Source organism: Myotis myotis, unplaced genomic scaffold (assembly GCF_014108235.1).
Source record: "Myotis myotis isolate mMyoMyo1 unplaced genomic scaffold, mMyoMyo1.p scaffold_m19_p_3, whole genome shotgun sequence".
In the NCBI taxonomy this organism is placed as follows: domain Eukaryota; kingdom Metazoa; phylum Chordata; class Mammalia; order Chiroptera; family Vespertilionidae; genus Myotis; species Myotis myotis.
Window position 1 is genome coordinate 21,003,747 of NW_023416335.1, and position 26,689 is coordinate 21,030,435.

Below are 26,689 nucleotides of genomic sequence, written 5' to 3' on the forward strand. Positions count from 1 at the left end.
CCCTTCCTGAGGAATGCAGCCTCAGCCTGTGCCGAGGGCTCCTGCTGCGGGAGTCCGTTGCCCTTCTCTCTTCCCCCATTTGCAATCACTATTTATTTATCTTTGGAAGTTGAAGGAACCAGAGCCTGCAACTGGGAGAGACTTGTGGAGCCAGAGAGGGAAAGTGAAGAAGCCAGTGTCTGGGCCCCATGTCTGCCACGGAGGCCCACGGGTAAGGAAGACAAGCTGCTCCCCTGCAAAGGGAGGTGGGAGACCCGCTGAAAGACCACCGTCCCGGGAAAGGTGCCACACACACACAACAGCAGGGCCAGGAACACAGAAGGAAGGTGAGGGTCACCGTAGCGACCACTTGGGTGGCACAGTGAAGGATGGAGAGCAGGAGTCCTGCCCAGGGACCCCCCAACCTGGGCTGCCTGCTCCTCAGCAGCAAGACTGTTAAGTGGCAGAAAAGTCAGCCTTTGCGGGGAAACCGAGGAAGCAGACGCCCTGGGCCACACTTCTCTTTCCCTCTGTCCCCAGCCCCGTTCCCAGCTTGCATTCCAGTCCGTCAAAGACCCACAGGCAATTTCCATCCCCACCCCCAGCTGTCAAGGTCAGACCCTGCCCAAAGCCCTCAGACCTTTCTGTCTCTGGAAAGGGGGTGCTCCTCTCACTCACTCATTCTCATGCCACACGTACATTCATAAACTAGGGGGTTTGCAGGGCCCCATTTGACATCAGAGATTAGAGAGCCTAGGGTGTTAGGGGCTATGTGCAAAGTCACAGAGCTGCCTAGAATGGGGCTCTTCTAACTAACAGTCTTCCCACACCCCAGCAATTCCTGCTTTTCCTCTTCTTGGGCTCCCTCATTCCCATTGCCCTATCTCCCCCCTCCACACACACACACACACACACACACACACACACACAAGCACATGCTGGTAAGAGGCAAGATCTAGCCCTTCTGCCTTGGCCTTTGCCCCCTCCTTGACCAAGCGACATGCACGCCCCGCTGGGCAAGGTCACAGCAGCCGAGGTCACAGCAGCCGAGGAGGGTCTGGGCCTCCTGAGGCTCCGGCTGTGTCCTGCAGGGGCTGGGGTAGGGCGTGAGAGTGAGAGCCTGTTTCCAGGCTGACCCATCAGGTCAGGGGCCAAGGGAAGCCGAGTCTCATACCCCAGAGAGATGAACCAAGTTCAACCCAAAACATGGAGCACCAGACACCTCTGGCCCAGACGGCAGGTCCACGAAAGCCCCAGAAGCATGGGATGCAGGCTGGATGAGCAGGAGGGAGGGAGGGTTTTGGGGACAGTGATGCTGGTGGGCTTGAAGGTCTGAGATGGGTTGTGGAGAGGGGCGGGAGAGAGAAGGAGTCTAGGTTCTGGGCCGGTGCAGGGGACACGCGGGCCCAGGAGGGCACCGGCCTGGCTGCGTATCGGGAGGCGCTAGGGCCTCGCGGACGAGCTGGCGAGGGGAGGGCGCCCCCTCGGGAAGGCGGGCGGGGTCTGGCGACGGCGGGAGCAGCGCCGCGCTGAGCTGCCTCCATCCATGGCACGAAGCGGCGGCGGCGGCGGCGGCGGCAGCAGGATCCCGGCGCGATCCGTTAGGTCCCAGCCCAGCGCCGAGAGAGCCGGCGACGCGGAGGGGCCCGGGAGCCCCGCGCTGACACTCGGGGCGCGCCGCGCAGGGCCGCCCGCTCCGCGCTGACAGCCGCGCCCGCGTCCTCCCCGCCGGGGCGCGCGCCGGACATGCCCCCGGGGCGCGGCGGCGGGGACCCCCGGGCTTGCCTCCGCCCAGGGCCCCCTGCCCCGCCCTTGGGCGCCCCGGGCCCCTGCTGAACACGCCTCCCGTCCGCCCGGGTCCCTCCGGCCCGCGCGCAGCCCGGCCCCAGTGCTGTCGGTCCCCGCGGGGCTATGGGCTGATGGGCGCCGGGGGATGCAGGATGCGGAGGGCGCCCGCGCGCCTGCTGCTGCCGCTGCTGCCGTGGCTGCTGCTCCTCGCACCCGAGACGCGGGGTGCGCCCGGCTGCCCCGTCCCCATCCGCAGCTGCAAGTGCTCCGGGGAGCGGCCCAAGGGGCTGAGCGGCGGCGCCCCCAACCCGGCGCGCAGGAGGGTGGTGTGCGGCGGCGGGGACCTCCCGGAGCCCCCCGAGCCCGGCCTCCTGCCTAACGGCACCGTTACCCTGTGAGTACCCTCCTCGGCCGCCCGCCCGAGCCGACGGGAGGACGGACGGGGACTGGACGGGAGGGGCGGGGAGAGGGGGACGCGGGCGCCACCGCCGCTGCAGACCTCCGGACGGGTGGAGTGCCGGCGCCGAGCAGCAGGCTTGGGGGACCGGAGGAGAGGTTGGGGCTCCGGAGGGTGGAGGGGAGGGGGGCTTCGAGGGGCCGGCGTGACCCAGAGAGAGGGACCGCGGGCGCCCACTCACCTGCGCAGGTGAAGGGGAGTGCTTGCTGGCGGGACGCCCGCGCCCCTCGAGGTTCCAGCCCGGGCTTGTGTGGCGAACTTCGGGGGCCTGGGGTGGGTGGGAGGGGTGGAGGGAGGGGGAGGGGGGACGGAGAAATCTCTGGAAAGGTCGACGCCCGCGGCGCAGTCGGTGGCTGTGGTGGTTCCCACCACGGACGAGTCTCTGGTCGGACGGGAGGCATCTCCCCAGTAGACCCGGCGGGCCAGGCTCCTCCAGTGGGGGGCGCTCCAGACGCTCCCCGAGCCTGGCCGCCCGGCTTCCAGCCGGCGGATCTGCTTCGGGCAGGCGGGAGGGTAGCTCCGAAAAGTCTGTCCTTGGGGTGCAGGCGCCTCTGGTCTGAACGGGACCCCGGCGACCCAATCCCTCTGGGGTCCCTCTCCTGCCGCGCGCATGTGGGGAATGAGTTCTGCGCTGGGTCCTGCACCCTCTCTCTCCCATCCCTCCCCGGCCTATGGCACCAGCTTAGGCTCTTTCTCGATTGACTTTTTAGAGCAAAGATTTCCACGAAAGAAACCTGGCAGAGGGGGTGGCGGCTGCTTCCCAGCCTCCTTCCGTCGTCCCGGTTCCCTTCCCAGCCAGAGACTTAGGAAGCCCTCGCTTTGCTGGCAACCCGACCCCAACCCTCCTTGATGGGGGTCTGAGGTCCCCGCAGCCGCAGGAGAGTTAGCGACCCCTCCCCACCCCAGCGACTTCCTGCGCGGACCACGTGCTTGGAGCTCCACGCACGCCCTGTGGGGTGGAGGGTCGGGCCCTCGGTGGCCCTTTCCTTTCCCTTTCCTGTCCTGGGTCCAGCCTGCCAGCCGCTTCCCCTTCCCTGTCCTCCTGACCCCAGTGGCAACCGTTTCCCCTACGCCCCTTGCCCGAGTCGGGGCTGGCTCACAATCTCCCCGATTGTGTCCAGAACAATACAGTACCGCCTCTGGCTGGGTGCGTTCAGAGGCTGCCCGCTTCCTGACAGAACAGGACCGGTCAGCCTCTGACGTTGGCCGCCTGGCCTGCATTTTCTCCAGCTGGGGTGTGTGTGTGTGTGTGTGTGTGTGTGTGTGTGTGTGTGTACACGCGCGCATCGGGGAGGTGGAGGCGGTATGTCTGTTCTCTCCCACCTCCCAGCAGCTCAGAGATGTGACCATGGCCTGAGAAGGCAGCTGTGGCTGCTCATTCCAGGTCCTGCTGAGTGTCCACTAGTGTCGAAGGGTCCAGACAGGCCTGACATTCCCCAGCCCACTCAGTTCTGGAGGAGGAAAATGCTTGCTGTGTGGAGTAGCTGGGCCAGGACAATTCAGTTCCGAGAGGGGTACCTGTGTATACACTGTATCTTGTGGCTGTGCCCACCCACCTGGGAAGGATGCTGTCTGTTTGTTGGGATTAGGGAATCCTAAGGTACTGAAGGCAGAAAGAAGGGGGCGAACATGAAAAGGTGGCTTAGCGGTACACATCTTAGAATGATTTGGCAACTAATCCTTTCCAGCCATGGCTAATTCCCACCGACGCCACTCCAAGGTGAGAGCGGGGCCAATTCTGGGTGAGAATATATTGTGACAGGGTGGCAGCAGGCATAACTGCCAGCTCATCTTCCCACACCACCCCCACAGGAAGAGCCCCCTTTCATCCTAGGCCACTGACCTGGCTGGTTTAAGATACCTTCCAAAGGAACAGCCCCCTGAGCCTGGCTGGACATCCCCACAGGAAGGGCAGACAGGCCAGGCCAGAGAAGACGCTGGGTGCCCCTGGCCCATCCACCTGGAGTGGGACTGAACCACAGTGACTTATTTCTTAGGTTCTTCCTCCCACCCCCTCTACCCCCACATAATCCTGATCCTGATTGCTGCCCACCTCCCACCTACCCCCCACTCTCCACCCCTCCATGCTGGCTCCTAAAGGAAAAAGAAGCCACGTTCTTCAGCAGAAGCGGGGCAGGATTCTCTCCCCTGGGCTCAGTCCCTCCAGCACAGCCATCCCTACCCCAGCATGCATCTTGAGGGAAGAAGGAAGAGAGGCCTGGAAAGGGGCTGCCGCCTCAGCCTGGCAGCAAGGCAAGAGGCTAAGAGCCTGAGAACCTCCTCCACACCCTCCCAAACTCCTCCTCCCTGCTCTTTTTCATTTTCCACACAAATTTCCCCTTTTACCTTTTTGCCTGTCACCTGGTGCAAAAAAACAGGCCAATCGTTTTTGCAGTGGCTTTATCCTCCCTCCTCCTCCCCTGCTTTCCTCCAGAGTGGCCACCAGACCTCAGACCCTCCACACACCACCCTGCTGAAAGGTCCTCAGGGGAAGTGGGACTCCACCTTGGGAAGCCCAGCAGGCACTGGGTGCTGGGACTGTTCAGGCCAAGAAAGTGCTAGAGAAGGTGTCTGTCTGCAAAGACCTCACTCAGAGAAGGCCTGCCAGCAGTTCAAAGTCTATTTACCTCACCCAAAGCCCTTCCACCTCTACCCTATCATCTCAATTTCTGCCTTCTGTTTTTGTAGACTGCATGCCCCCTCCCCACCCTTCACTTCCCCTCCCCCCTCTAATGGATTTTCATTCGCAGTTTTCCAGGAAAGCGGAGCTCTTGGCTTCCTTCCTGATCCATCTGTCCCACCCCATCCCACCCCATCTTGAGGCCCAGTCCGCAGGACAGCTGTGGGCACTTATGCTCCTGTCCTTTATGGGGGAAGGTCCCAAAGGGGTGGCTTATCTCAGGGAGGACGTGGGTGTGGGGGGGAGATGCAGTCCACTGTGAGCCTCCCACCCACCCCTGGGCAGCAGCTGACGGGCCTGTTCTCTGGTTCTCAGCTCTGGCAGTTAGAGTGAGGGGGAGGGGGCATTCTAAGGAATTCCAGGGAAGGACTGGTAATAGATAACTGCCAGAGGAAATCTCCTAGGAGGACATCCCAGGATATCAGAGCAGCACCACAGAGGATACCAGCCAGTGTCATAAATTCCTAGACCGTTTGCACTGAAAGGGGCCTTGGAGATCAGCAAGTCCAGCCCCCGCTAATAATCACCCGCTGGCTCACAGCAACCTCAGGATTGGTCAGCTTCTCCTAGCGGTCTTCTCGGCCAGGGACTCACCGTTCACCTGGCTAGACTTGAGACCCAGTGGACCCAAAAGCTGCTTTAAAAAACCCTGTTCCTTCCCAGCAGGACCCAGGCCCTTTTGACCTAGGAGCATTCCAAGGCTGGGTGGGGAAGGAGCCAGACATGGGGCAGGTCACTCAAATTCTCCCAGAGCCAACAAACCCTCATCCATTCAGCCTCCCAGTTTAGGGGAATGGAGGGGGCATAGGGGAGGGGGCATTTGTCCCACAGATGTGCCTCACCATGGCTGGGTTCCTTTGCTCTGAGTTTGGTGTTCTTCAGAAGCACCATGGGGGGAGGGGCGGCCCCTTCACAGCCCTTGCTCCAGCCTCAGGGAAGTGGTTCTTGAGCACCAGTCTCCCTCTGGACCTCCAGCTCTGGACTGAGGCCTCCCCTCAGTGCCCCTCACCCCAGCCACCAGGATCCAGTTAGGGGAGTTTGGGACAGAGTGTGCCAACTGCCATGCAACATAGCCTGAGGGGAGTGGACTGATGCTGGCTGGAGGGGCGGGCCCAGGCCAGCTTCCCCACCCCCTTCTCCTCCAGCCTCTTTCCCCCATATGGTTCTCATAAGGTCTGGGCTCAGAGACAGCAGCCAGAGGAAGTGGCTGTGTACAGAGAGCTTTTGTGAGGGGAGGAGGGGGGAGGGGGAGAGAGCGAAGAGAAAGAAGGAAAGAAAAGAGGGAAAAGCAGAAGTGGGAGGAGGCCAGGACACTCCAACACACTCCCTTACCCTCCAGTGGGGCAAGGTCTCAGCTGCAACACCCCATGTGGGGTTTGGGACCCAGCCCACCTGAAATGAGGGGCCCAGAGGAGTCTAAGTCCCTCCCTGACTCTTCCCACCTACCTGCTAGAGGAGCTGGAAGTCTTGGGATCCCCTGCCCTTAGGGCTCCCCCACCCATGCAGGATCTCAGGGCCCATGGTCCCATCTCAGGGCGAGCACTGGGCAGAGAACAGAGCCCTCTGGGGTTCACTGGTTGAGTCCTCATGGCACCAGAGAGACTGAGGAGGCCATGAGCTGAGCTCCAAAGACAGCACATATAATTCAGCCGCCAGTGGATCCAGGACCCAGAATGGATTATTTGGCCTGAATTATTCAGAACTGGGGCACGAACCCAGCCATTCCTGATCCCCTGGGAATCCCTTTCTGCTGGCTACCATGGGTCTTCCCTCAGTGTTGGGGTGGGGGCAGCAATCCCTAGCCTTAGGGGTGAGTCTGAGAATTTCCCCAAAGACAAAGGCAAACCAGTGTAATTTGAACCTAACCAGAAATTGACCCTTAAATTTGGGGTCATGTTTTTAATGGGAGAGAGTGTTTCTAAGTTTATGCCACATGGGAGTCATTGGGATCAGAACCCTTTCCTGAAGGAGAAAACGTTCCAGCCACCTCTGATCCCGGGCCTTCCATTCAATGGGCTTTCCTCACCAAAGCCCAGAGAGGGGAGGGGAGTTCCCCAATGCCACACAGCCTGGACCTGGACCCTTCATTCCCTCACCATCCTGAGGTAGAGACTGCCCTGTGCCTCCTTGGGATCTGACTGAGAGCAGGGGAGGAGAGAGGAGGGAAATGGCCCTGGGCTGAGCCAGAAGGAAAATCCGGTATCTGCTAGGAAGGGGCTGCTTAGAGGGGCTGTTTATTTTCATTCCCCCAGCCCAGCCGCTCTGTTCTATTTAGAGCTCAGACACTGACAGGACAAGGCTGCCTCCTCCCCTTCCTCCCTCCTGGGGAAGGGGGGGGGGCATCCTTCCCAAACTCCAGCACATTCCTTTGTTTTTAGGACTGGGTGACAGGGGTCGGGCAGCAGAGAAACTGGAGTTAGCTAACCTGGGCAGCCTCCCAGGACCCATCTTTCCTGGCCCTGGGAGTGGGGAGAGGCAGATGGTGGAGCAAAGGGTGTGCAAGATGGATGGGGCCAGGTGAGGGGCAGGGGAACCAATCTGTCACAGAGGAGCCAGGAATGGGGGAGAGGGAGCAGCCTGAGGAGGGAGTTCCAGCCTGAACTTGAGGGGCCAGACATCTCCCAGCTGGGAAGGGAAGGCTGAGCGCCCCCTCCCCCCAGGGCCCTTTGCCTGCTGGGAACTGGGTAGCGAGGCAGAAACCCTAGACTTCAGGCTCCCAGAGTCTCCATGTCCAGGATGGGAAAGGCCATCAAATACTATAAGGGCTGCGAGTCTTCAGTGTAGACCCATCTTTTACAGAGAAGAAAGCCCCAAGAGAGGGGCTAGCCTGCCCAAAGTCCTAGCCAGACCCCAGGGCTGCTGGCCCAGTCAGCCTTTTCCCACACTGACCAATGAGATGTCATCCCTGGGGACAGCAGGGGAGATATGCTAAGGATTTGGGAGCCAGGGAAAGGGGGCACCCACCCCCAATGATAGCTTAACAAGTAAAAGTGTACTTAGGGGACCACTGTCATCACTCAGAGTATTTGAAAATAGACTCACCCAGAAAGAGTGGGACCAGGTTCTCTAAAGCATTCCTCCCAGGGTTTGCTCTCCCTCTCCCCCTCAGCTTCTGGACTATTCGCCCCCTATGGTGGCCCAGAAGAGCTGTACTTGGAGCCCGGTTAGCTCCGAAGTGAGCTCTGGCAAGCCTGACTTGGGATGGGGATGGGGGTCGGGGGAGAGGTAGGAGGAAATTGCCTCCTGACTTGGGAAAACCAGGGTTCAGCATGGACTGTCTAATGACCACCCCACCTTCCCTGGACCCCTGTCCCTCCAGACACCCATCCATTCACTCAGCCAGTGCCTGTGCTGTGCCCAACCCCAGGCCAGGAGGTGAGAGACCTGCTCTCTGCCCTCAGGACCTTGGAATCTTGTTGTGGAGATTGGATACAGACTCTCAAAGGAAGACAGGATCAGGGCCTCAGGGCTCCCAAGGAAAACTTCTGGGGTGGAAAGATGAGAGATAATTTATACTTATGTATAAACGACTGATAACAGATTGATCCTTTCAAGTTTACTTATATTTAAAAAGAAACTCACGTTCTTCACTCAAAATTTTGGCTCCCCAGTGGTGAGATTTGGGGCCATGTTTGGAGGAAGTGTTGAAGATGGACCGGAGTAACTTCCCAGCTTCCTCAAATCAGATGCACATAAACATTCCAGACACATCTCCTGTCTGACACATCTCCCTTCACCTTCCATGCATGGAAGAGTGTAGACACTCTGTCTCATTTATGCTCTCATTCACTGGAGTTCTAGTGTGCTGCACAGGGCTGAGCACACAGTTGGTGTTAGTGTAAGTTTGAAGAACACATGAGTGAATGCCTAGGTGTGAATGATCACAGCTAGGGTTCTGGGGTCCCAAAAATCCCCATCAAAGCACACTGGCCACCTACCACCAACACCTGCTCACCAAGACAGGGTGCCTTGTAGAGAGGATAGGTTAGAGAAAATGAGACAAGAAAGCCCCATTCATAGAAGCCATTCCCAGACTGTTTTCTCTCTTGACCTTGACCTCAGGCCCTGCCTGGACAGCCCAGTTTCAAAGCTGAAGCCAGAGGCTGTCTCAGGACATGACCCTGTAAACCCTGGGGAAGGAAGGCCCTACCTGACTCTCCTGCTAACCAGTAGGGGTTCAGGGTTGACTGGACAGACTTCCAGCCAAGGGACAGGATCACGGAAAGGAGAGGAGTGTTGATGTCCTCTCCAACATTTATGTCCCCTGAAGTCAGGCTGAGTGGACATGAAAGGTCGCCTTTAGCCTGAGGGTGTGCATCCAAGCAGAGCCTGTGGACCAGAGGCAGTCTCACTTCTGGAGAACCTACTGTCCTATCCCCCACATCAATGTGCTCCCCCATCCTTCATGACACATAACAATTATGGCTAATTGGCAGAGTATGATATTTGGTAGTTATTTAGTTCATTATGCATTTATTCATTTCAATTTTGTAGCAATTATATTTCAGTGGCAGTGATGATTTTTTAGGTTTTAGACATCTTTGTGAGCTCTGGAATTGCTTGAAAGCTCTGGGCACTGTACCTGCAGGAGAGGCTGGGAGTCTAGCATCACTTTGATGGTCAGGGTAGATTATGGGCCTCGGGCCATTTTGGTGTCAGCAAGCAGACCACCTTCTTCCCCTAGCCGGTGGTCTCCCTAAGACACTGCTGAGGTGCCAGCGGCAGATGTCGGAGACGGGGCCGTCACAGCCCAGAAGGCCTTGGTGATGGCCTAAATTCCAGGCTCAGACTCTAGAGAGCATAGATCCAGTGTCCAGACCTGCGGTCCTTGCATCTCTGTGTTGGGGTGGGGTGTCTTACATGTATGACTCTTCCTGCACATGGGAGAACTATTTGGTTCAGGCAACTGCTGGCCCCACGCCCTACAGAGTAGTGCCCACATGACCCCTACAGGGTCATCTTTGATGTCAGGCTGCGATCTGGTGAGTTCCTGTGGCTTCCCAGAGGCCACAGGGCCTCCCTGTAGACGCCAGCCACTCGCTCTCCTGGCCTCTAGCCTCATTAGTGGTAACTCTGCTTGCTTCTGTTCCCTAAAATAGGACCCTAGCTGGGAGACAGTTCTGAAATGGACTCAGCATGCCCCTCTTCTTGGCCAGATTTCAGGCTCTGGGGTAGAGAACAGGGGACTCCAGGGACTGGCTGCCTCTCTGTGAAAATGTGATGTTGGTTGGGAGATGGGGGGAGGGAAGGAAGGAAGAAAGAAGCTGAAGATGCTGGGCGCGCCCTAGGCCTATGAGGTGGGGCTAGTGGTTGGGAGGGAAATCCACCTGGCTGGCTCCCAGTGCTGTTGCAGGGCCAGTGGCTGGTGCAGGCCCAGGAAATGTCTGTCTGGTAGTTGGGGGAAGGGGGTTGTTAAATGGGGCCAAGTCTGGAACTGTGTCTGCAACACTGGAAAGAACCGTGGGACTGAGGCTCCCCCTTCCCTGCCCGATTGTTGGGGCCACCCTGCCTGTCTTCCTCCCATGAGACAGCCTAGTGTGGTAGGAACACTTCTCTCCCCATTGGGTGAGGCTGTGTGTGTGTTCATCTAGCCCACTAGCAGCCTGTAACTGCCAGTTTCCTACCTGCCCATAACAACGCCAGACCCAAATCACTGCTCTCTCCTCCCTCACCAGACGCCCATGGGCACCTCCAGAGAAACAAACCGACAAGCATAATTGAAGCCATTCTCTGGAGAATCTGAGTCTAAAGTAAAATTTCTCAGCCCTGTCTAGGTTGTTAAGGCCAGAAGGTCCAGTTCTGGGTATCTGGGTATTGAATCATGCAGATGTCTGCCTGAAGTCTGTCCAAGGGTTGGGAATGCGGCAGGAGGGGCCCATTGGAGCAGGATGAAGTGTTGTTTGCTGGTGGCCTGCTTCTGTGGGTGGCTTAGAGGGCGGGGGATCAGGAACATGTTCTCTGCAATAGGAAAAAACACCTCATTTCAAGAGGTTGGACTTTGCAGCCGGCTAGCCACACTGGAAGCGTGGCTGCAGCTGACCCCTACCCTATTCTGCCCTCCCCTCTCCAGCACAACAGAGGCTGCCTCAGAGAGCATACAGGGCCCTGGCCTGCAGGGGCTCTTGATTCAAGGTGGAGAGGGTTGGGATGCAAGAGCTGAGCTGATCTGGGCAAGAGGCTGGTCCTCACCTGCCTCAGGGGCTGGTCCCTGACCCTTTGCTCTGCTCCCACGCCACCCCAGTTGCCTCAGTTTCTCATGCAATCCAGACTTCCTCCTGGGAAGGTGCTGGCCACAGGGAGACTAGATGAGGGTTAAAGCTACTAGTCGCAGGTGGCCCCAGAGCACTTGTGATGTGGCTGGTCTTAATTGAGGTGTGCTGGAGGAGGAGCATACACATCAGATTCTGAAGACTTATTACCAAAAAAAAGGAAAATATCTCAGTAATTTTATATATTGATTACATGTTGAAATGATAACATATGAGTTAAGTGAATATTAAAATTTAATATTTTTATTTAATTTTTAAACATTTAAAAAATGTGGCTAGAAAAACATTTAAAATTACATATGCAGCTTGCATTGTACCTCTATTGGTGAGCTCTGGGTTAAAGAATTTGGAGTTCAATGTTAAAAGCCAAGAAGTCTGGAGAATGTGGGATATTCCCCCCCCCCCCCCCAAACACCATCTCTAGATGTGTCTCTAGACCAGTTCTCAAATTAGGATCCCAGGTTTTAATCTCAGGGATTTAGAGAATTTTTAAACACAGTATTCTGTTTTCAATTCAATGATCTTTTAAAAATTCTTTTGCAGATGAATTTCAATTAGAAGGCATTTTCATAGGATAAGATTTTCATGTCTAAGGTCAATGTTTCTCAAATTGGAATCCTCAGACATTTTCTCAGGAAATCAGATACTTTTCCCTCCCTTGGACAGGTCCATACTCAACCCAAGTTTAAGAAATCATGTTCTCAGGCCTCCGGATTCATAGATGGCACTGTGATCATCTGGCAGCTCTGTTCCTCTGTCTTTTCATACATCCCACCTCTCCTCTTTGCCCCCCACCCCTATCAGCATCCCCATCCTCTTCCTTTCCCAGGAACCCAGGGATGGGGCAGTCCCTGGGAGAGACCCCTGGGATTGCGGGGAAGCTAAAAGGGATGCCCTTTTCCCACCTTCTTCCTGACATTCCCTGACTTTCCTAAGGATACTGTGGGGCCTTCTTGCCTTCTCTAACTTTTGATGCAACCTCTGAAGCTCACACTTGGGGTATATGAAGGGAATGAGCTGGGGAAGAGGCAGGCTTTTACTTTCATTCATTCTTGTATATGCCCTGACCAGGGATTGAATCGAAACCTTGGCCTATCAAGATAACACTCTAATCAACTGAGCTACCCAACCAGGTTCAAGGCAGGCTTTAATTTAAAAGTCACACCGTCAAGAACCAGTCACTCACCCTGACCCCATTAGGGCCTGAATGAGACCATTAGAGGCAACAAGAACTGACAAGACTATTTATGTTTTACCAGCACCACCTGTAATGTGAAATAAAACTATCTATCCTAATCCATAAAATGAGAAGGGTTCATGAAAGTTCTAATTGCTCATATAGTGACTACTGTGATGTACTTTTGGAAATATCAAGATAACGTTTTGTGTGTGTGTGTGTGTGTGTGTGTGTGTGTGTGTGTGTGTAGCACCTTGGAAACCCAGCATCACACAAACCCCTCTCCCCGCCACCTGACCCCTGCTCCCCCACCCCACCCCACCCCCGCCAAACTCCTCCCCACAGTCACCCTTCAGGCCCTACTGAGAAATGCCATTGTTGGAGGGACCGCTAGGTGTTAGGTGGGGACTAGAAGGACAGGAAGGGTCTATTTGGAGAGGGATGGAGGGAGGAAGGAGATGAGGGCTCCACCCCTTCCCACTGACCCAGAACCCTTCCACTCTTGCCTCCATGCTGGCCATTGTCTGTTCTCCAGAGCCTCTTGGAGTAGGTGGGATGTCAGATGTCTGGGGTCCTCTCACTGCCCTGTTGATATAGTCACCCACCCACTCCCAGTGAGCTTTGGGGCAGAACTCTTTGGCAGCCCCTCTCATGCCTGGATCAGCCACTGCCCGCTCCCTTACTGTCCAGCTCCGAGGCTACCCACTCCAGCGAAGTCCCAAGGCCTCTACCTCTGGCCTTTCCGGGTCCAGAGGGAGCAAAGAAGGGAAACCTTTGCCTCAGCCCAAGGTAGGCAAGAGTTGGGGTTGAGAGGCTCATTAAAGCGTTTAATAAGCAATTAACTCAAGAGATGAGCCCTTTGGCTGGTCTGGAACTCCCTCCTCCCAGTGGGGTTCCTGGCAGAGAAAGGCTGAGAGGGTGGGCGGAGTGGGTTCACACAGTTGGCTGGGGCCTCTTTCCTCCTCCCCTCAATACAAATAAATAAATAAACAGCTGGGGCGGGCAGAAAAGCTGAGGACCCGGGGAAGCCCAGGGCTCTATCCACTTTCTGTTAAGGCTGCAGACAGGTTTAGGGAGGCAAGGGCACTCAGGCCCTCCATGTTGGGGCCTTTTCCGGGCTGGTAGCGTCCCCTTCAGGTGAGATCCTCAGCTCACCGAGAAAGTGCTGGAGACCCCAAGAAGGGGCAGCTCCTTCCATCTGCCTCCACTCCTACTGGGCTTCCTGTTCCACCTGCCAGAGCCCTGACCCAATCCAGGTCATTCCTCACCTCTGTCCTCAGGATATTGGGCTTAGGCCTTGGGCTAGATAGACAGAGCTGTGGAGGGCTGGAAGGGGGTGCTAGGGGCTGAACCCGGAAGTTCCAAGATATAAAGGAGCATTGCAACTTCACATCTATTCACCTACCCACGCGCATACAGAGTCCTAAGTCAGACCCAGGCCGTAGGGCAGTAGTTCTCAACCTTGGCTGCACATTAGAATCACCTGGGAATCTTTTTAAAACCCTGATTTCTGGGCCTCATCCTCCAGAGATTCTGTTTCTTTGTTATGGGGTGGGGCCACAACATTATTAACAAAGAAACAGAATTTCCGGAGGATGAGGCCCAGAAATCAAGATTTTTAAAAGATGCCCAGGTGATTCTAATGTGCAGCCGAGGTTGAGAACCACTGCCGTAGGGGGACCCAGGGCAGGTGAAATGCCTGATTTGGGGCTCACTGTTGACTAGTCTGCCTGAACCATTTGCTGGCTCCTCCCTATGGTCTCCTGGAGCTGGTGGTGGTCTGCTGCCTTGCACAACTTTAGGTGGTGCCATTTATACAGAATGCAATGTGGCTGTAATTGTGAAACTGGCTCCCCACTCCATCCACACTTCCCAGCTGTAACGGCACATTCTCCTATCTGTGTTCTCCCTCTGCCTTCAGGCTCTTGAGCAACAACAAGATCACGGGGCTCCGGAATGGATCCTTCTTGGGACTGTCCCTGCTGGAGAAGTTGTAAGTGCTGGGGCGAGGTGGGGCGGAGGTGGGGCATTATGGTCATGGGCAAGTTCAGGAAGGATGAGGAACGCTGGTTGCTAAGGGACCCCACAACCCAGGACCTGCTGGCCAAGAGTCAGACCCACTAGGACCCTGCCTAGGACTTGACTCCCAGGTGGAAGGCAGAGAGGGGTTGGTCTGAGAGAAAGACCAGCTCCTTCACCAGTGACAGCAGAGAGAAGTAGAGAAACCTTGCTGGCCTAGGCAGGGAGGAGCTAAGGGAAGCTCATTAACACTCTTTAATGAACAATTAGCTACGAGGGCTGAGCCTCTTAGTTGGCCAGAAGCCTCTGCCTCCTCCCAGCTGGAGGCCCAGCATAAAGAAAGGGCTGAGGCAGGATTTAGTGTGACTGGGACTTCTTTCCTCCTTCCCTAAAAACAAATCAACAAACAAAGCCCTGAGGGGCCGAGCCCTGGGCGGACCCACACCCCTTCTCCCTAGTTTAGAGCTGCAGCTTCCATCTGTCCATCTGCCCTACAGACCCAGGCGGGCTGGGGTTGGACTCAGGAGGGCCCTGCTAGCCCACAAGAAACTTCTTCCCAGAGTTGGGAACTTGACCCGGTCATGGGCAAGTCATTTAACTTGCCAGATGAGGGGATTGAACCAACCCCTCTGTCAGTTTTCTGTTGAGTTGGCATACTCCAGGATCCACAGCCTGTATGACAGCTCTGGGTCCTGTCTCCTCCACAAAAGACCTGGCCTCCCATCCTACTTGGAGACTGAGGCCCCCCTTCCATCTGCCCCTCCTCAAACCCCTCTCTCCCATCTCTGCTGCCACCCTTCTGGGCATTCCCAAGTCCTCCAACAGGGCCCCTGCCCCCTCTAGTACCATTTTGCCTAAAAGGCTTGGATCAGTGCAGTGGAGGATACAAAAGAATAAGGCGGCAAAGACCCAAAGAGATGACAGTCTAGTGAGACCACAGACAATGCCCTATGTATTAGAATTAAGTAGGATGGGGTTTATGTACGTCAAGTCCAAAAGAAGGATCAGTGAAGGCTGGAAAGCTCAAGGGGAATAGAGATGCATTAACTACATGACAAGGAGTTTAGATCTTTAACCAGGACAACAACCTTATGAGGTTGTCTCTATTACACCCACCTCACGGGGAGGGGAAGGCCTCTCCTCCAACCCCCCCTCCCCACGTGGTGAGGAAAGCTTGATTAGTGGTTTGGTTGGTGGGGGTGGGGAGGCAGAGCATGGTCTGTCTGATCTGGGCCATTCTAGGCGTGGGAGGGGGTCTTGGGATGTTGACCTTAGTGTCGACACAGCTCTGTGACCATCTGATCCTCTGCTCTGCAGCTCACAAACAGGGTGGTCCAGGCAAGGAGAAAGAGCTGCCACCGAGCTGTTATTTAATGTCTCCTTGGGCACCAACAAACAGGGCAGGTTTTATCTTCCCTGAGCAGTTAGCATTTGGGAGTCCGATTCCTCCGCTCAGCCCAGGCGCAGTCTTAGAGGGCCGACTGGCAGGAAACCAGACTCTCCTTCCAGGATCTTTGGGAGGAAGACAAACCGCAGCTGCCTCTCCAGCCCTCTGCTTTGCTCCACAAGGGCCAGTCACCGCCCAGAGACGTTCTCCCTTCTCTTAGCACAAGCAAGCGCCGCTCTGAGCCTCTCGTGGCCTCGCTGACATCTTCCCATCTTTACCCTTTCGGTTGATCAGTCAGAGACCCACTGGGTCTGCCCCCTCCTCATCCTTCAGTCTCATGAGGATAGAGCTTCTGATGAAGATGAAAAGATGGCCTTTTTCTTCCCACCCATGTCAACATACTGAGTCAGATGCCCCTCCTCAGCACTGTGACTCTGGTCACCACAAGCAGGTGCATGCCAAGCATGGGAGGCAATCCGGGAAAGTGGGAGAATAGTCCAGGAACAAGGACTAAATCCTGAGTCATCTGAGGTGGAGGGGTGCTGGGCATGAGGAAGAGCCCTCAGGGCCCGAGTTTGAGCCCCTGCTCTGTTAGGAATCATTCTAGTCATTCATTCTAGAGAACTTTGTTGAGCCCCTTTATTTATTTCATTCATTTATATATCACAAATCTCCCTTATGTATGTGCAAAGCTCTGTCCTAGGCATTGGGAGTGAACACAATAGACCAAGTGCCTGCCCTCATGGAACTTACCCTCTCTTGATGGGACCCAGAAAATAGCAAATAAATGTATATTGTGTCAGGAGACAATAAGTGCTACAAAGCAAAACGAATCAGGGTAAGGAGGATAGAAAGCAATTGGGGGAGCAGGCGTTTTATGTAGTGAGGTCAAGAAAGGCCTCGCTGACAAGGTAACTGGGCCTGAGACTCAAGGGATGGGGAAATGGGAAAAATCAAAAGGCTAGCAAGAGCAGCAGTTGGCAAGGCCCTCGCGGCCAGAGTATGCCTGGCGAGTCTGAGGAACAGAAGGGCATTGTGACTGGGAATTGGTCAGAGATGAGGTCAGAGAGATGCAGGGGTGGGCGCCAGGTTTGGGGCCTCAGTTTCCTCATCTGTGAAAAGGGGGGCAGTGGGGATAGGGTGATTTGTAACATGCATTATGGATTTAAAATTCTATGATCCTGTGTGTGTGTGTGTGTGTGTGTGTGTGTGTGTGTAATATCCACAAGTGCTGCATGTGAAGGAAAAGATCAAAGAGCAAAGTGATGTGGCCAGTTATTCCAAAGAAGGGGAGACCTCTGGGCCGAAGGATGGAGAGGCAGTGCAGGGGCTGGAGGACCCAGGGTCTCCATCCTGGTTGGTCATGACTGTATCAGTCGGGATTCTCCAGAGAAGCAGAATCAGTCGGAGATGCGTGTATGTGTGTGTGTATCTTTCTATAACGTACTAAAGGCCTGGTGCACAAAATGTGTGCACTTGGAGGGGGCACTCAGCCCGAATTTCGAGAGGATGCAGCCCAGGCCGAGTGACCCCACCGGTGCACGATCGGGGTCGGGGAGGGCTCCAAGGCATGTCCGGCCTGTCTCACTCAGTCCTGACCAGTTGGACCCCAGCAGCAAGCTAACCTACCGGTTGGAGTGTCTGCTCTCTGGTGGTCACTGCATGTCATAGTGAGCGGTTGAGCAGCCTTAGCATATCATTAGCATATTACGCTTTGATTGGTTGAATGGCAGACTGGACGACTGGACACTTAGCATATTAGGCTTTTATTATCTAGGATAAATAAATTGTTTTATTTTATTTCTTTATAAAGAAATTTATTTTAAGAAAAGGGCTCACATGATATGAGGGCTGGCAAATCCAAAATCTGTAGGGCAAACCCACAGGCTGCTAAGTCAGGCAGGAGTTGATGCTATAGTCTTGAGACAGAATTTCTTTTCAGCTTTTGCTATTAAGGCCTTCAACTGATTGGATGAGGCCCACCACATTATCAAAGGTAATCTCCTTTATTTAAAGCCAGCCGATGTGGTTAACATCTACAAAATGCCTACACAAACACCTTCAGATTAGTGTTTTGATTAAGTTACTGGGTGCTATAGCCTGGCCTAGTGGACACATAAAACTAATCACCACAAACACTATCCCACTATCTCAGAGATGGGAGAGGGCCTGGGCCCCCGCTCCTGGAGACGCTAATTTATCAGGTTGGAAGGGGCCTGGGAATTTCTTACAAGGTATGCAGGCAATTCTCATGCTCATCTGGGGTTGGGAACCAGTGGACCAGATGACCCGTAGACTGTGGGCCTATTCATCACAAACGAGACGCCGTGGCCTGGCGTGCAGTTGGTGCCAGGAAACACTGATCTCTCTGTCCTGTCAGGCTGAGATGTCCAGGCTTGGGCAGCCGAGCCCATGGCAGCTTAACATCCCACAGTCCAGAGCAGCAAGTCCTGTGGGAGGGTTGGGGCCTCGACTAATAACTGAAGTAGTAGGTCTGGGCTGCTCCAGAAAATACTGGCAGTGCCTCCCTGTGCCATGGGCGAGGCCCCCCTCTCTGGATTCCACAACCCCTCAGCCTGGGCTAGCCTGTTTCTTGCCCAGAGGAAGGATTTCTGGGATGGGGGTGGGCAGGCTAGGAAAGGGCCCAGAGCTTTACTTTGCCATTTACCTTTTGGGTGCCTCGGGTTCCTCGCCTGGAAAATGGGGCAACGCATGTTTCCCTGACAGGTTGTCATGGGATGCGTTCCTCTAGGGCAGTGGTTCTCAACCTTCCTAATGCCGCGACCCTTTAATACAGTTCCTCATGTTGTGGTGACCCCCAATTTCATTGTTACAGATTGAACATAATTAAAGCATAGTGATTAATCACAAAAACAATATGTAATTATATATGTGTTTTCCAATGGTCTTAGGTGACCCCTGTGACAGGGTCGTTCGACCCCCAAAGGGGTCGCGACCCACAGGTTGAGAACCGCTGCTCTAGGGAGAGAGCCGGGGACAGCAGGGACTTCCAGGCATTAAATGGCAATTCCCTTCTCGGAAGTGTTCCAAGTTACAAGATGTTATACGCCCCCTCGTTGCGTGGGATTGTCCAGAGCTCCCAGCCTGCAGCAGGCAGTCATGTAGATGAAATGGAGGTGCTGAATGCACTAGGGCTGGCCCATTCCTCTGGCGCCTCGCCTCTCGGCCCAGATCCCCCACCATGCGCAGTCAATGGGGAGCAAGCCACTGCGCGGCTTCCCGGGGCTCCGAGGGCGCCCCAATCACAGTGAGAGCCCTGGACCAAGTGGGCCACAGGGCACACAGCCCCGGAAGAGGCCGCGAGAGGAGGCTGGCGTGAGAGCGAGTGGCTGCGTGGACACCGCCCCCAGAGGCTGTGCGCTCGGAGGGAGGGCCCGGGGCGGGGAGTCGCGCAGCCCCAGGATGATTTGTCATTGCCTAATGAGATTAATAAGCCCGGGGGGCTGGTATGCAGGGGGATGGGCTTCTCATTAGAAGCAGATGGTCATGGGAATGGTGGCAAGTGGGGTCCGGGGGTGGAGCGCCGCTCACCCGCCAGGTGGTTTCCATTAATCTGTAGGCGGGGCCAGGGGGGCGCGGTCCCTCCTCCCCTTCCCACCCCCCTGACTTGGGGAGGAATGCGGCGGGGAGCTGCCCTAGGCTCTGGCGCAGCCGAAGGCCCAGAAGGGAGGCTGATGGGTTCAGGGACAGCCCTCCCGCTTGCTGTTGTAGCTCCATGTCTGGCACAGGGTATGTGCTCAATAAATACCTGTTGGATGATATCAGAGATGAGAGGGGCCTGGGGCTTGAGGGTGGGAGGGAGGCTGGGACCATCTTGGCTTTCCTCCCGGCCACCAGACCTCTCCCTCTCCCGCACCCCCCCTCTCGCCCCCCAAACAGCCCCTATACCTACGGGGGTATTTTAAGCCCCTTCTCAGCCAGGGCCCGCTTTCTAGTGAACCCTGGAAGTCCTGGAGGGCCCGGGGAAAGCTGCTCTGCAGCCTCCGAACCAATAATTTGGTTTTCAAACCCACAAGCAGGGAGGTCTGCAGGGGCTGGAGGGAGCCAACTTCGTGCCGCCCCACCCTGTCCAAGCGTGGTGCGCGCACGCACACACGTACACACACACACACACACACACACACACACACACACGGAAACATACACACGCACACTGTTACACAAACTCACGCTCAATCTCTCTTGACAGTTTTAGTGAGATATAATTTACATACCATAAAGTTTGTCCAGTTAAAGCATTCAATCCAATGGTTTTTAGTATATTTACCCAGTTGTGCAATCATCATCATAATCTAATTTTAGAACATTTTCATCATCCCCAAACCTTGAATCATTAGCAGTCACTCCCTATTTCCCAGCCCTAAGCAACCACTAATCTACTTTCTGTCTCTGTAGATTTGCCTATTCTGGACATTTCATATACATGGGATTATGTGTTTTTTTGTAACTTGCACTTAGCATAATGTTTTCAAGGCTCATTCATATGATAGCATGTATCAGCACTTTATTCCTTTTTATGATCGAATAATATTTCTTGTGTGCCTATAGCACATTTTTGTTTATTCATTTATCGGTTGATGGACATTTGAGGTTTTTCCACGTCTGGGCTTATTGTGAATAATGCTACTATGAACATTCCTGTCCAGGTTTTGTGTGCGGATGTATGTTCACTTCTCTGGAATATCCACCAAGGAGTGGAATTGCTGGGTCGCATGGTTACTCTAACTGTCATACTGTTTTTCCAAAGTGGCTGCCCCATTTACACTCCTAGCAATAATGTACAAGGGCTCCAGTCTTTCCACATTTTCATCACCACTTGCAGTTGTCCTTTTTTAAATATATTTTTATTTATTTTGGAGAGGAAGGAAGAGGGAGAGAAAGAAACATCAGTGATGAGAATCATTGATCAGCTGCCTCCTGCACGCCCCCTACTGGGGATCGAGCCCACAACCCAGGCATGTGCCCTGACAGGGAATTGAACCATGACCTCCTGGTTCATAGTTTGACACTCAACCGCTGAGGCACCCTGCTCAAGCTTGTCTGTCTTTTTTTATTGGCTGTGAAGTGGCATCTCATTGTGGTTTTGATTTGCATCTGCCTAATAACTAACAGTGTTGAGCACCTTTTCATGCATTAATTGGTCATTTGTATATCATCTTTGAAGAAATGTCTATTCAAATCCTTTGCCCATTTTTTTCATCTGGGTTGTCTTTTTATAACTGAGCTGTAAGAGTTCTTTATAAATTCTGTGTAGAAGTCCCTTTTCAAGTATATGATTTATGGAAATATTTTCTCTCATTCCATGGGTCGTCTTTCACTTTCTTTTAAAAAAATATATTTTTATTGATTTCAGAGAGGAAGAGAGGGAGAGAGAGCTAGAAACATCAATAATGAGAGCACATCATTGATCGGCTGCCTCCTGCATGCCCCCTACTGAGGATCAAGCCCACAACCCGGGCATGTGCCCTCCAGAATAGAACCCGGAACCCTTCAGTCCACAGGTTGACGCTCTATCTGCTGAGCCAAACCAGCTAGGGCACCTTTTACTTTCTTAATGGTGTCCTTTAAAGAGCAAAAGTTTTAATATTTTATTAAATCCAACTTATCCATCTGCTGTTTTGTTGCTTGTGCTCACACACGCACTCTTACACACTAAGCTTCCTGAGTTTCTATTTTCCCCAGAAGGGTAGAGGATATGATTTGCTCCCAGAAACACACACACACACACACACACACACACACACACTTTGGCCATGGGTGGGGGTGTCCGTCTACTCCATATTGACATCGATACAGGGAGAGGAGTGTGCTGAGTCAGGGGAGCCTGGTCAGGGCTGGGCAAGTGGTTTGGGGGAGGGGAGGCTCCATCCGTACCCTGCACCTCCTCCAGGTTCCAAGACCACAGCTCTGTGGAAGCAGAGGGCAGAGAGGGACAGGAGATGCCACATCACAGAAACATCTGTGCATCCTCATGACCTCATCTAAGAAATGAAGGGATCAGATTAGACAATCCAGAGCAGGGGTTCCTCACAGCCCCTGAAATCATATGCACAATGTTGGGTGTATGCATTTTTCTGGGGCGGGAGTCCATCCTCAAATTTTCAAAAGGTTGTGCTTAGCAATTACGGTGCAGAACCACCGACCTATGAGGGCCTCATAGGTCTGAAGAAATTGCCCAAGTTCTGGCGGAGTGTCCCTTCCTGCTGCTGGAGAGGGCACCGCCCCAGAGCTGCTCAGGGACCAGGGACCAGGGACCAGATCCCATGGGGCTGTCAGAGCTCAGCCCAGGTCCATGCCCCTCAGTAGAGGACCCAGGACTACTGGTCTGGGCGAGCAGGCCAGCTCCCAAGGGCACTTGAGGGGCTGCCTTGGTCGCCCAGGAAGCCACTCTGCGGGTGAGAGGCGGGGGGGGGGGGGGGCAGAAGGAGTGCCAACACTTGGTGGAAGCTCCCCTGTCAGTAGCCCGGCCTGGCTGGGCTGCAGGAAGTCCAGGGCAGGAAAGTGCTGGGGCTAGCGGCCGGCCGCCTTGCTCCCATCTGCAGAGCATCAGTGGGGCAGGCGGGTGGGGGTTCCCGCGGAGAGGAGGGCCGGAGGAAATGAGAATAAACACAAGCGAGCTAGAGGGAAGGGGCGGGGGGCTGCAGCCTCAGCCCCTTGGCAGCCCATGAAGGGAAGTGACACAATGAGGAATGTGTTTCCCTCTGCCGTCCCCCGCACGGGGGTGGGATGCAGAGCCCTGAGAATGGCCAGACCCCAACAGGGGCCAGGGGGCACACGCTGGAATAGCATCGGAGCGAGGGGGGGGTGAGGGCGAGGGTCTGGGCAGCAAAAGGGGGTGACAGGCAGGAAGGACAACCCTGGGTCCTCTCCAGCCTCCACTCCGCAGGGTGTTCCAGGCCTGCGTGCTTGCACGTCCCCTGCGTGTGCCCGGCCTGGGGCACCTCCCAGCACGCCTGCGTATGGAAGCCTTTCCCCTGGGAAGCTGACCCCTTCTGGTGGCTTCCCTTCTTTCCCAAGGGACTCCGGGCTATGGAGGCTGGCTGAGTCCTTGGTATGAGAGGAAGCTGGGGTATGAGGACCCTGGGCCATGGTGTTTCATTGCGCGCGCGCGCGCGCTCTCTCTCTCTCTCTCTCTCTCTCTCTCTCTCTCTCTCTCTCTCTCTCTCTGTGTCCCCAACTGGGACGGTCAGTGGGAAAACAGGCCCCCTGGTGGGAGGGCACCTCCCCATCCTGGACACCCATTTCCTCTCCTCCCAGCAGGGAGCTGGCTCCGTTAACCCCCTCCTGCCCGCAATCCAGAGCTGTCCCTGAGGCTTTGGCAGGAGAGTCTGTCCCTCATTCTGGGCTGGAGAGTGGCAGGGGCTCCACTATCTTCCGTCCCGGCTGTGCCCTGCTGGAGCTCAGCCCAGAGTGGTACTTCCCTTGCCACCTTCTCTCAGCCTTGTGCCTCCTCAGAGACCCTGGGGGGAGGCAGGCACAGGACTGAGCAAACCTCCGCCCTGAGGGGCCTGGCACTCGGGTGGGTGATTTATGGCCTTGCCTTGGAGTCCGGGGCCCTGCGACCAGGTCAGCATCCATGCAGTCATCAACCCGCTGCCCAACCTGTTTCCTCACTTGTCAGCTGGAGAGATTCGCAGGATAGCCATGAAACACCTCCGACAGCCAGGCAGGGGAGATTCCATCTTTGCAGAGCACTTTACCATAGACTGCAACACCCATTTTGAAATGATTCTCACAACCGCCCCATGAGACACTCAGGGCAGCGCAGAGGTGGAACCAAGGCCTCCCAACCCCGAGCCCAGTGCTCTCACTTCTTGTTCACATGCTCCTCTTCCTGCTTCCTCATCTGAGGCCCTGGCATCCCTTCTCCTGGCATCTACATCCTCGCTCCTCTTCCTGACCAAGTACCCCTTACACCAGGCAGGAGGCTGCAGAGACGGGTTTGAGGGGCAGGGGCCTTCATCCAGCTTCCCAGCCAGTGCTAAGGAGTGGCGGGATTTAGGAGGAAACTGAGTCCCAGCACTTCCTGTGACAGGGAGGCTACCAGGCCCCAGGGGAGCGAAGGGAGGGGAGCGGGGGTTGGGCAGAGCCCCAGAGGTATGAGGGCCTCCCCACTTTCCTCCCGCAGGGACCTGAGGAATAATGTCATCAGCACGGTGCAGCCCGGTGCATTCCTGGGCCTGGGGGAGCTGAAGCGCTTGTAAGTGGCATGTCCTGCCCCCAAACCTCCCAGCCCTCCCATCATCCCTGCAGAGAAGGTCCCATGGATCCCATGAGCAACCACCCCACCTACTCACCCACCATCCCGTCTTCTCACCCACCCATAGCGGCCCCCCTCCCCACACAGCATCCTGGCTGGGGGCAAAAATTTGAACCCCCAACCTCATCTCCTTTTTCACTCTGCTTCCCACACACAAGCCACACTTTTGTGTCCCTCCCAAGCGGCTCTGTGTGCAACCACGTGGCCTGCTGAGGCTGTGTGTGTGTCTTTCTAGAGATCTCTCCAACAACCGGATTGGCTGCCTCACCTCGGAGACTTTCCAAGGCCTCCCCAAGCTTCTCCGACTGTGAGTGAGGGGCGAGGGGCGAGGGAAGGCTCACCCCAAAGGATGGTTTGGGAGGAGGAAGGCCGCTCCAAACCCTTACAGGTCCCTGCCTGCTCTTCACTCCCCGCTCCTCCCTCTGGCGCCAGGAGACCCTAAGATCGGCTCACTGTTCCCTGTCCCCTGCAGAAACATATCTGGAAACATCTTCTCCAGTCTGCAACCTGGGGTCTTTGATGAGCTGCCAGCCCTCAAGCTTGTGTGAGTATCTTTTCCCAGCCCAAGGACTCAGACCCCGCCTGGTTCCTCTGCCCTGGAGGGAGGCACCTGGGCACCTGACCACAGTGGCCAGCCTGTGAGTAGGCAGGACAGACAGTGGCTGAGACTCCACCATAGTTGCCTTCCCATGATTGCTGGGCCAGTGCACACGGACCCACGGTTGCCCTCTCCAGCTCAGTCCCTCCCTGGGGCTCCATCCCCACTCCGGGAGCCCACACTCCTCTGCTCCACTCCGTGCCCTCTACCCACTCTGCAGGGACTTCGGCACTGAGTTCCTGACTTGCGACTGCCGCCTGCGCTGGCTGCCGTCCTGGGCCCGGAATCACTCCCTGCAGCTGTCCGAGCGCACGCTCTGTGCCTACCCCAGTGCCCTGCACGCCCAGGCCCTGGGTGGCCTCCAGGAGGCCCAGCTGCGCTGCGGTGAGCAAATCCTCACCCTGCACACCTGCCCGGGACCCCGCCCACCCCTCGGGCCCAGGCTCCCTCCTGAAAGGCCTGGCCTGGCCGCCTCCAGGCTCCCTCAGCATGAAGCGTTCCTGGGTGGTGGGCAGGTTCTCCCCGGGCATCCTTTCCCTCAGATCCCACTGGGGGTCACCTTCCATCAGCTTTTCTAAACTTCCCTTGGGCCTGCTGCTTTATGTTTTCATCTGGGGTGCCGTGTGCTGTGGAAATGAGAACTTTTACTAGTTTGTCCTAAACCAGTGGCTCTCAACCTTCGGGCCCTTTAAATACAGTTCCTCATGTTGTGACCCAACCATAAAATTATTTTCGTTGCTACTTCATAACTGTAATGTTGCTACTGTTATGAATCGTAATGTAAATATCTGATATGCAGGATGGTCTTAGGCAACTCCTGTGAAAGGGTCGTTCGACCGCCAAAGGGGTCGCGACCCACAGGTTGAGAACTGCTGTTCTAAACCCTCCTGCCCATCGCCTTTGCTCTTGTCCTTGGAGGCATCCTCCTGCCCCCTTGTCCCCGCCCCCCCACCTCAGGCCCCAGACAGAGGAGGCCCAGCCGGGCCCCTCCTGGACTCTCCCACACTGTGCACTCAGGCCCCTGCCCTCTCCTCCCACAGAGGGGGCCCTGGAGCTACACACGCACTACCTCATCCCATCCCGACGCCAAGTGGTGTTCCAGGGGGACCGCCTGCCCTTCCAGTGTTCCGCCAGCTACCTGGGCAACGACACCCGCATCCGCTGGTACCACAACCGGGCCCCCGTGGACAGCGATGAGCAGGCGGGTATCCTCCTGGCCGAGAGCCTCATCCACGACTGCACCATCATCACCAGGTAAGGCCCCGCTGCCCCTTCCCAGCCACAGCACCCATGTCCCGCCCCCCCAGAGAGCTGGGCCCACACACGCTCCTGGGAGTATGCCACCTGTGTCAGAGTGCACGTGTGCGTGTGTTCATGGAAGGCCAGGGCTATGTCAACAGTCCAGATAAGGGATAGAAATTAATTGCCTAATAGAGAAAATGATTATATCTGACATTTCTTTAGAGCTTTTACAGAGTATGCTATAATGGCTCTCACCTGTGTTATCAGGCTCACTCTCTCCAATTGACTTGTAAGATGTGGGGAGCTGCTATAGGATTAAGCCTCGGACTGACCTGTTGGCAAAGTCACAAACAAGTCCCAGCTTAGAGGGCACAGTCCCCTTAAGCATAATTAGGCTTGACCTTTTGACGCTCCCTAGATCTTACCTGGGATAATGGGCTGAGGGAAGTGCAGCAAGAACAAGAACAAAAACAAGTGAAACTCACAAGAACAGTGTAACTATGGAAACCACTACCTTGTTTACCTCTGACTATAAAATAAAGGCTCAGCTTGCCTCGGGATCTTTCTCTTTGGCCTCAGCCAGGCACAGGAAGATCCACGGAGACTAAAGAGAGCTAGAGAGTTCTGAACGCTGTCTCCATGTAAAACATTCTTCGCCGACTCCGTCCACACCTTTGGGGACCCCCGGGGCTGGACCCTGGTGGTAAGACAGCTATTACCTCCATGATAAAGATGGGGAAAGTGAAGCTCAGAAAAGCATTATCACAAGGCCAATCAGAATGAAAGGAGTATGTCCTTGTGTCCCTCACTCA

At 55.4% G+C, this 26,689-nt stretch overlaps 1 protein-coding gene across 1 annotated transcript in view; it reads left to right on the top strand.

The window, feature by feature from the left end:
* Positions 1–1,490: 1,490 nt before the first annotated feature.
* ADGRA2 (adhesion G protein-coupled receptor A2) overlaps positions 1,491–26,689 on the top strand; it is a 34,757-nt gene continuing 9,558 nt past the window's right edge. The window contains exons 1-7 of the mRNA XM_036299311.1: positions 1,491–2,161; positions 14,272–14,343; positions 23,906–23,977; positions 24,273–24,344; positions 24,510–24,581; positions 24,856–25,019; positions 25,676–25,889. Coding sequence (XP_036155204.1) covers positions 1,899–2,161; positions 14,272–14,343; positions 23,906–23,977; positions 24,273–24,344; positions 24,510–24,581; positions 24,856–25,019; positions 25,676–25,889 — 929 coding nt within the window. The 5' untranslated portion in view covers positions 1,491–1,898. The remainder of the gene's footprint in view (positions 2,162–14,271; positions 14,344–23,905; positions 23,978–24,272; positions 24,345–24,509; positions 24,582–24,855; positions 25,020–25,675; positions 25,890–26,689) is intronic.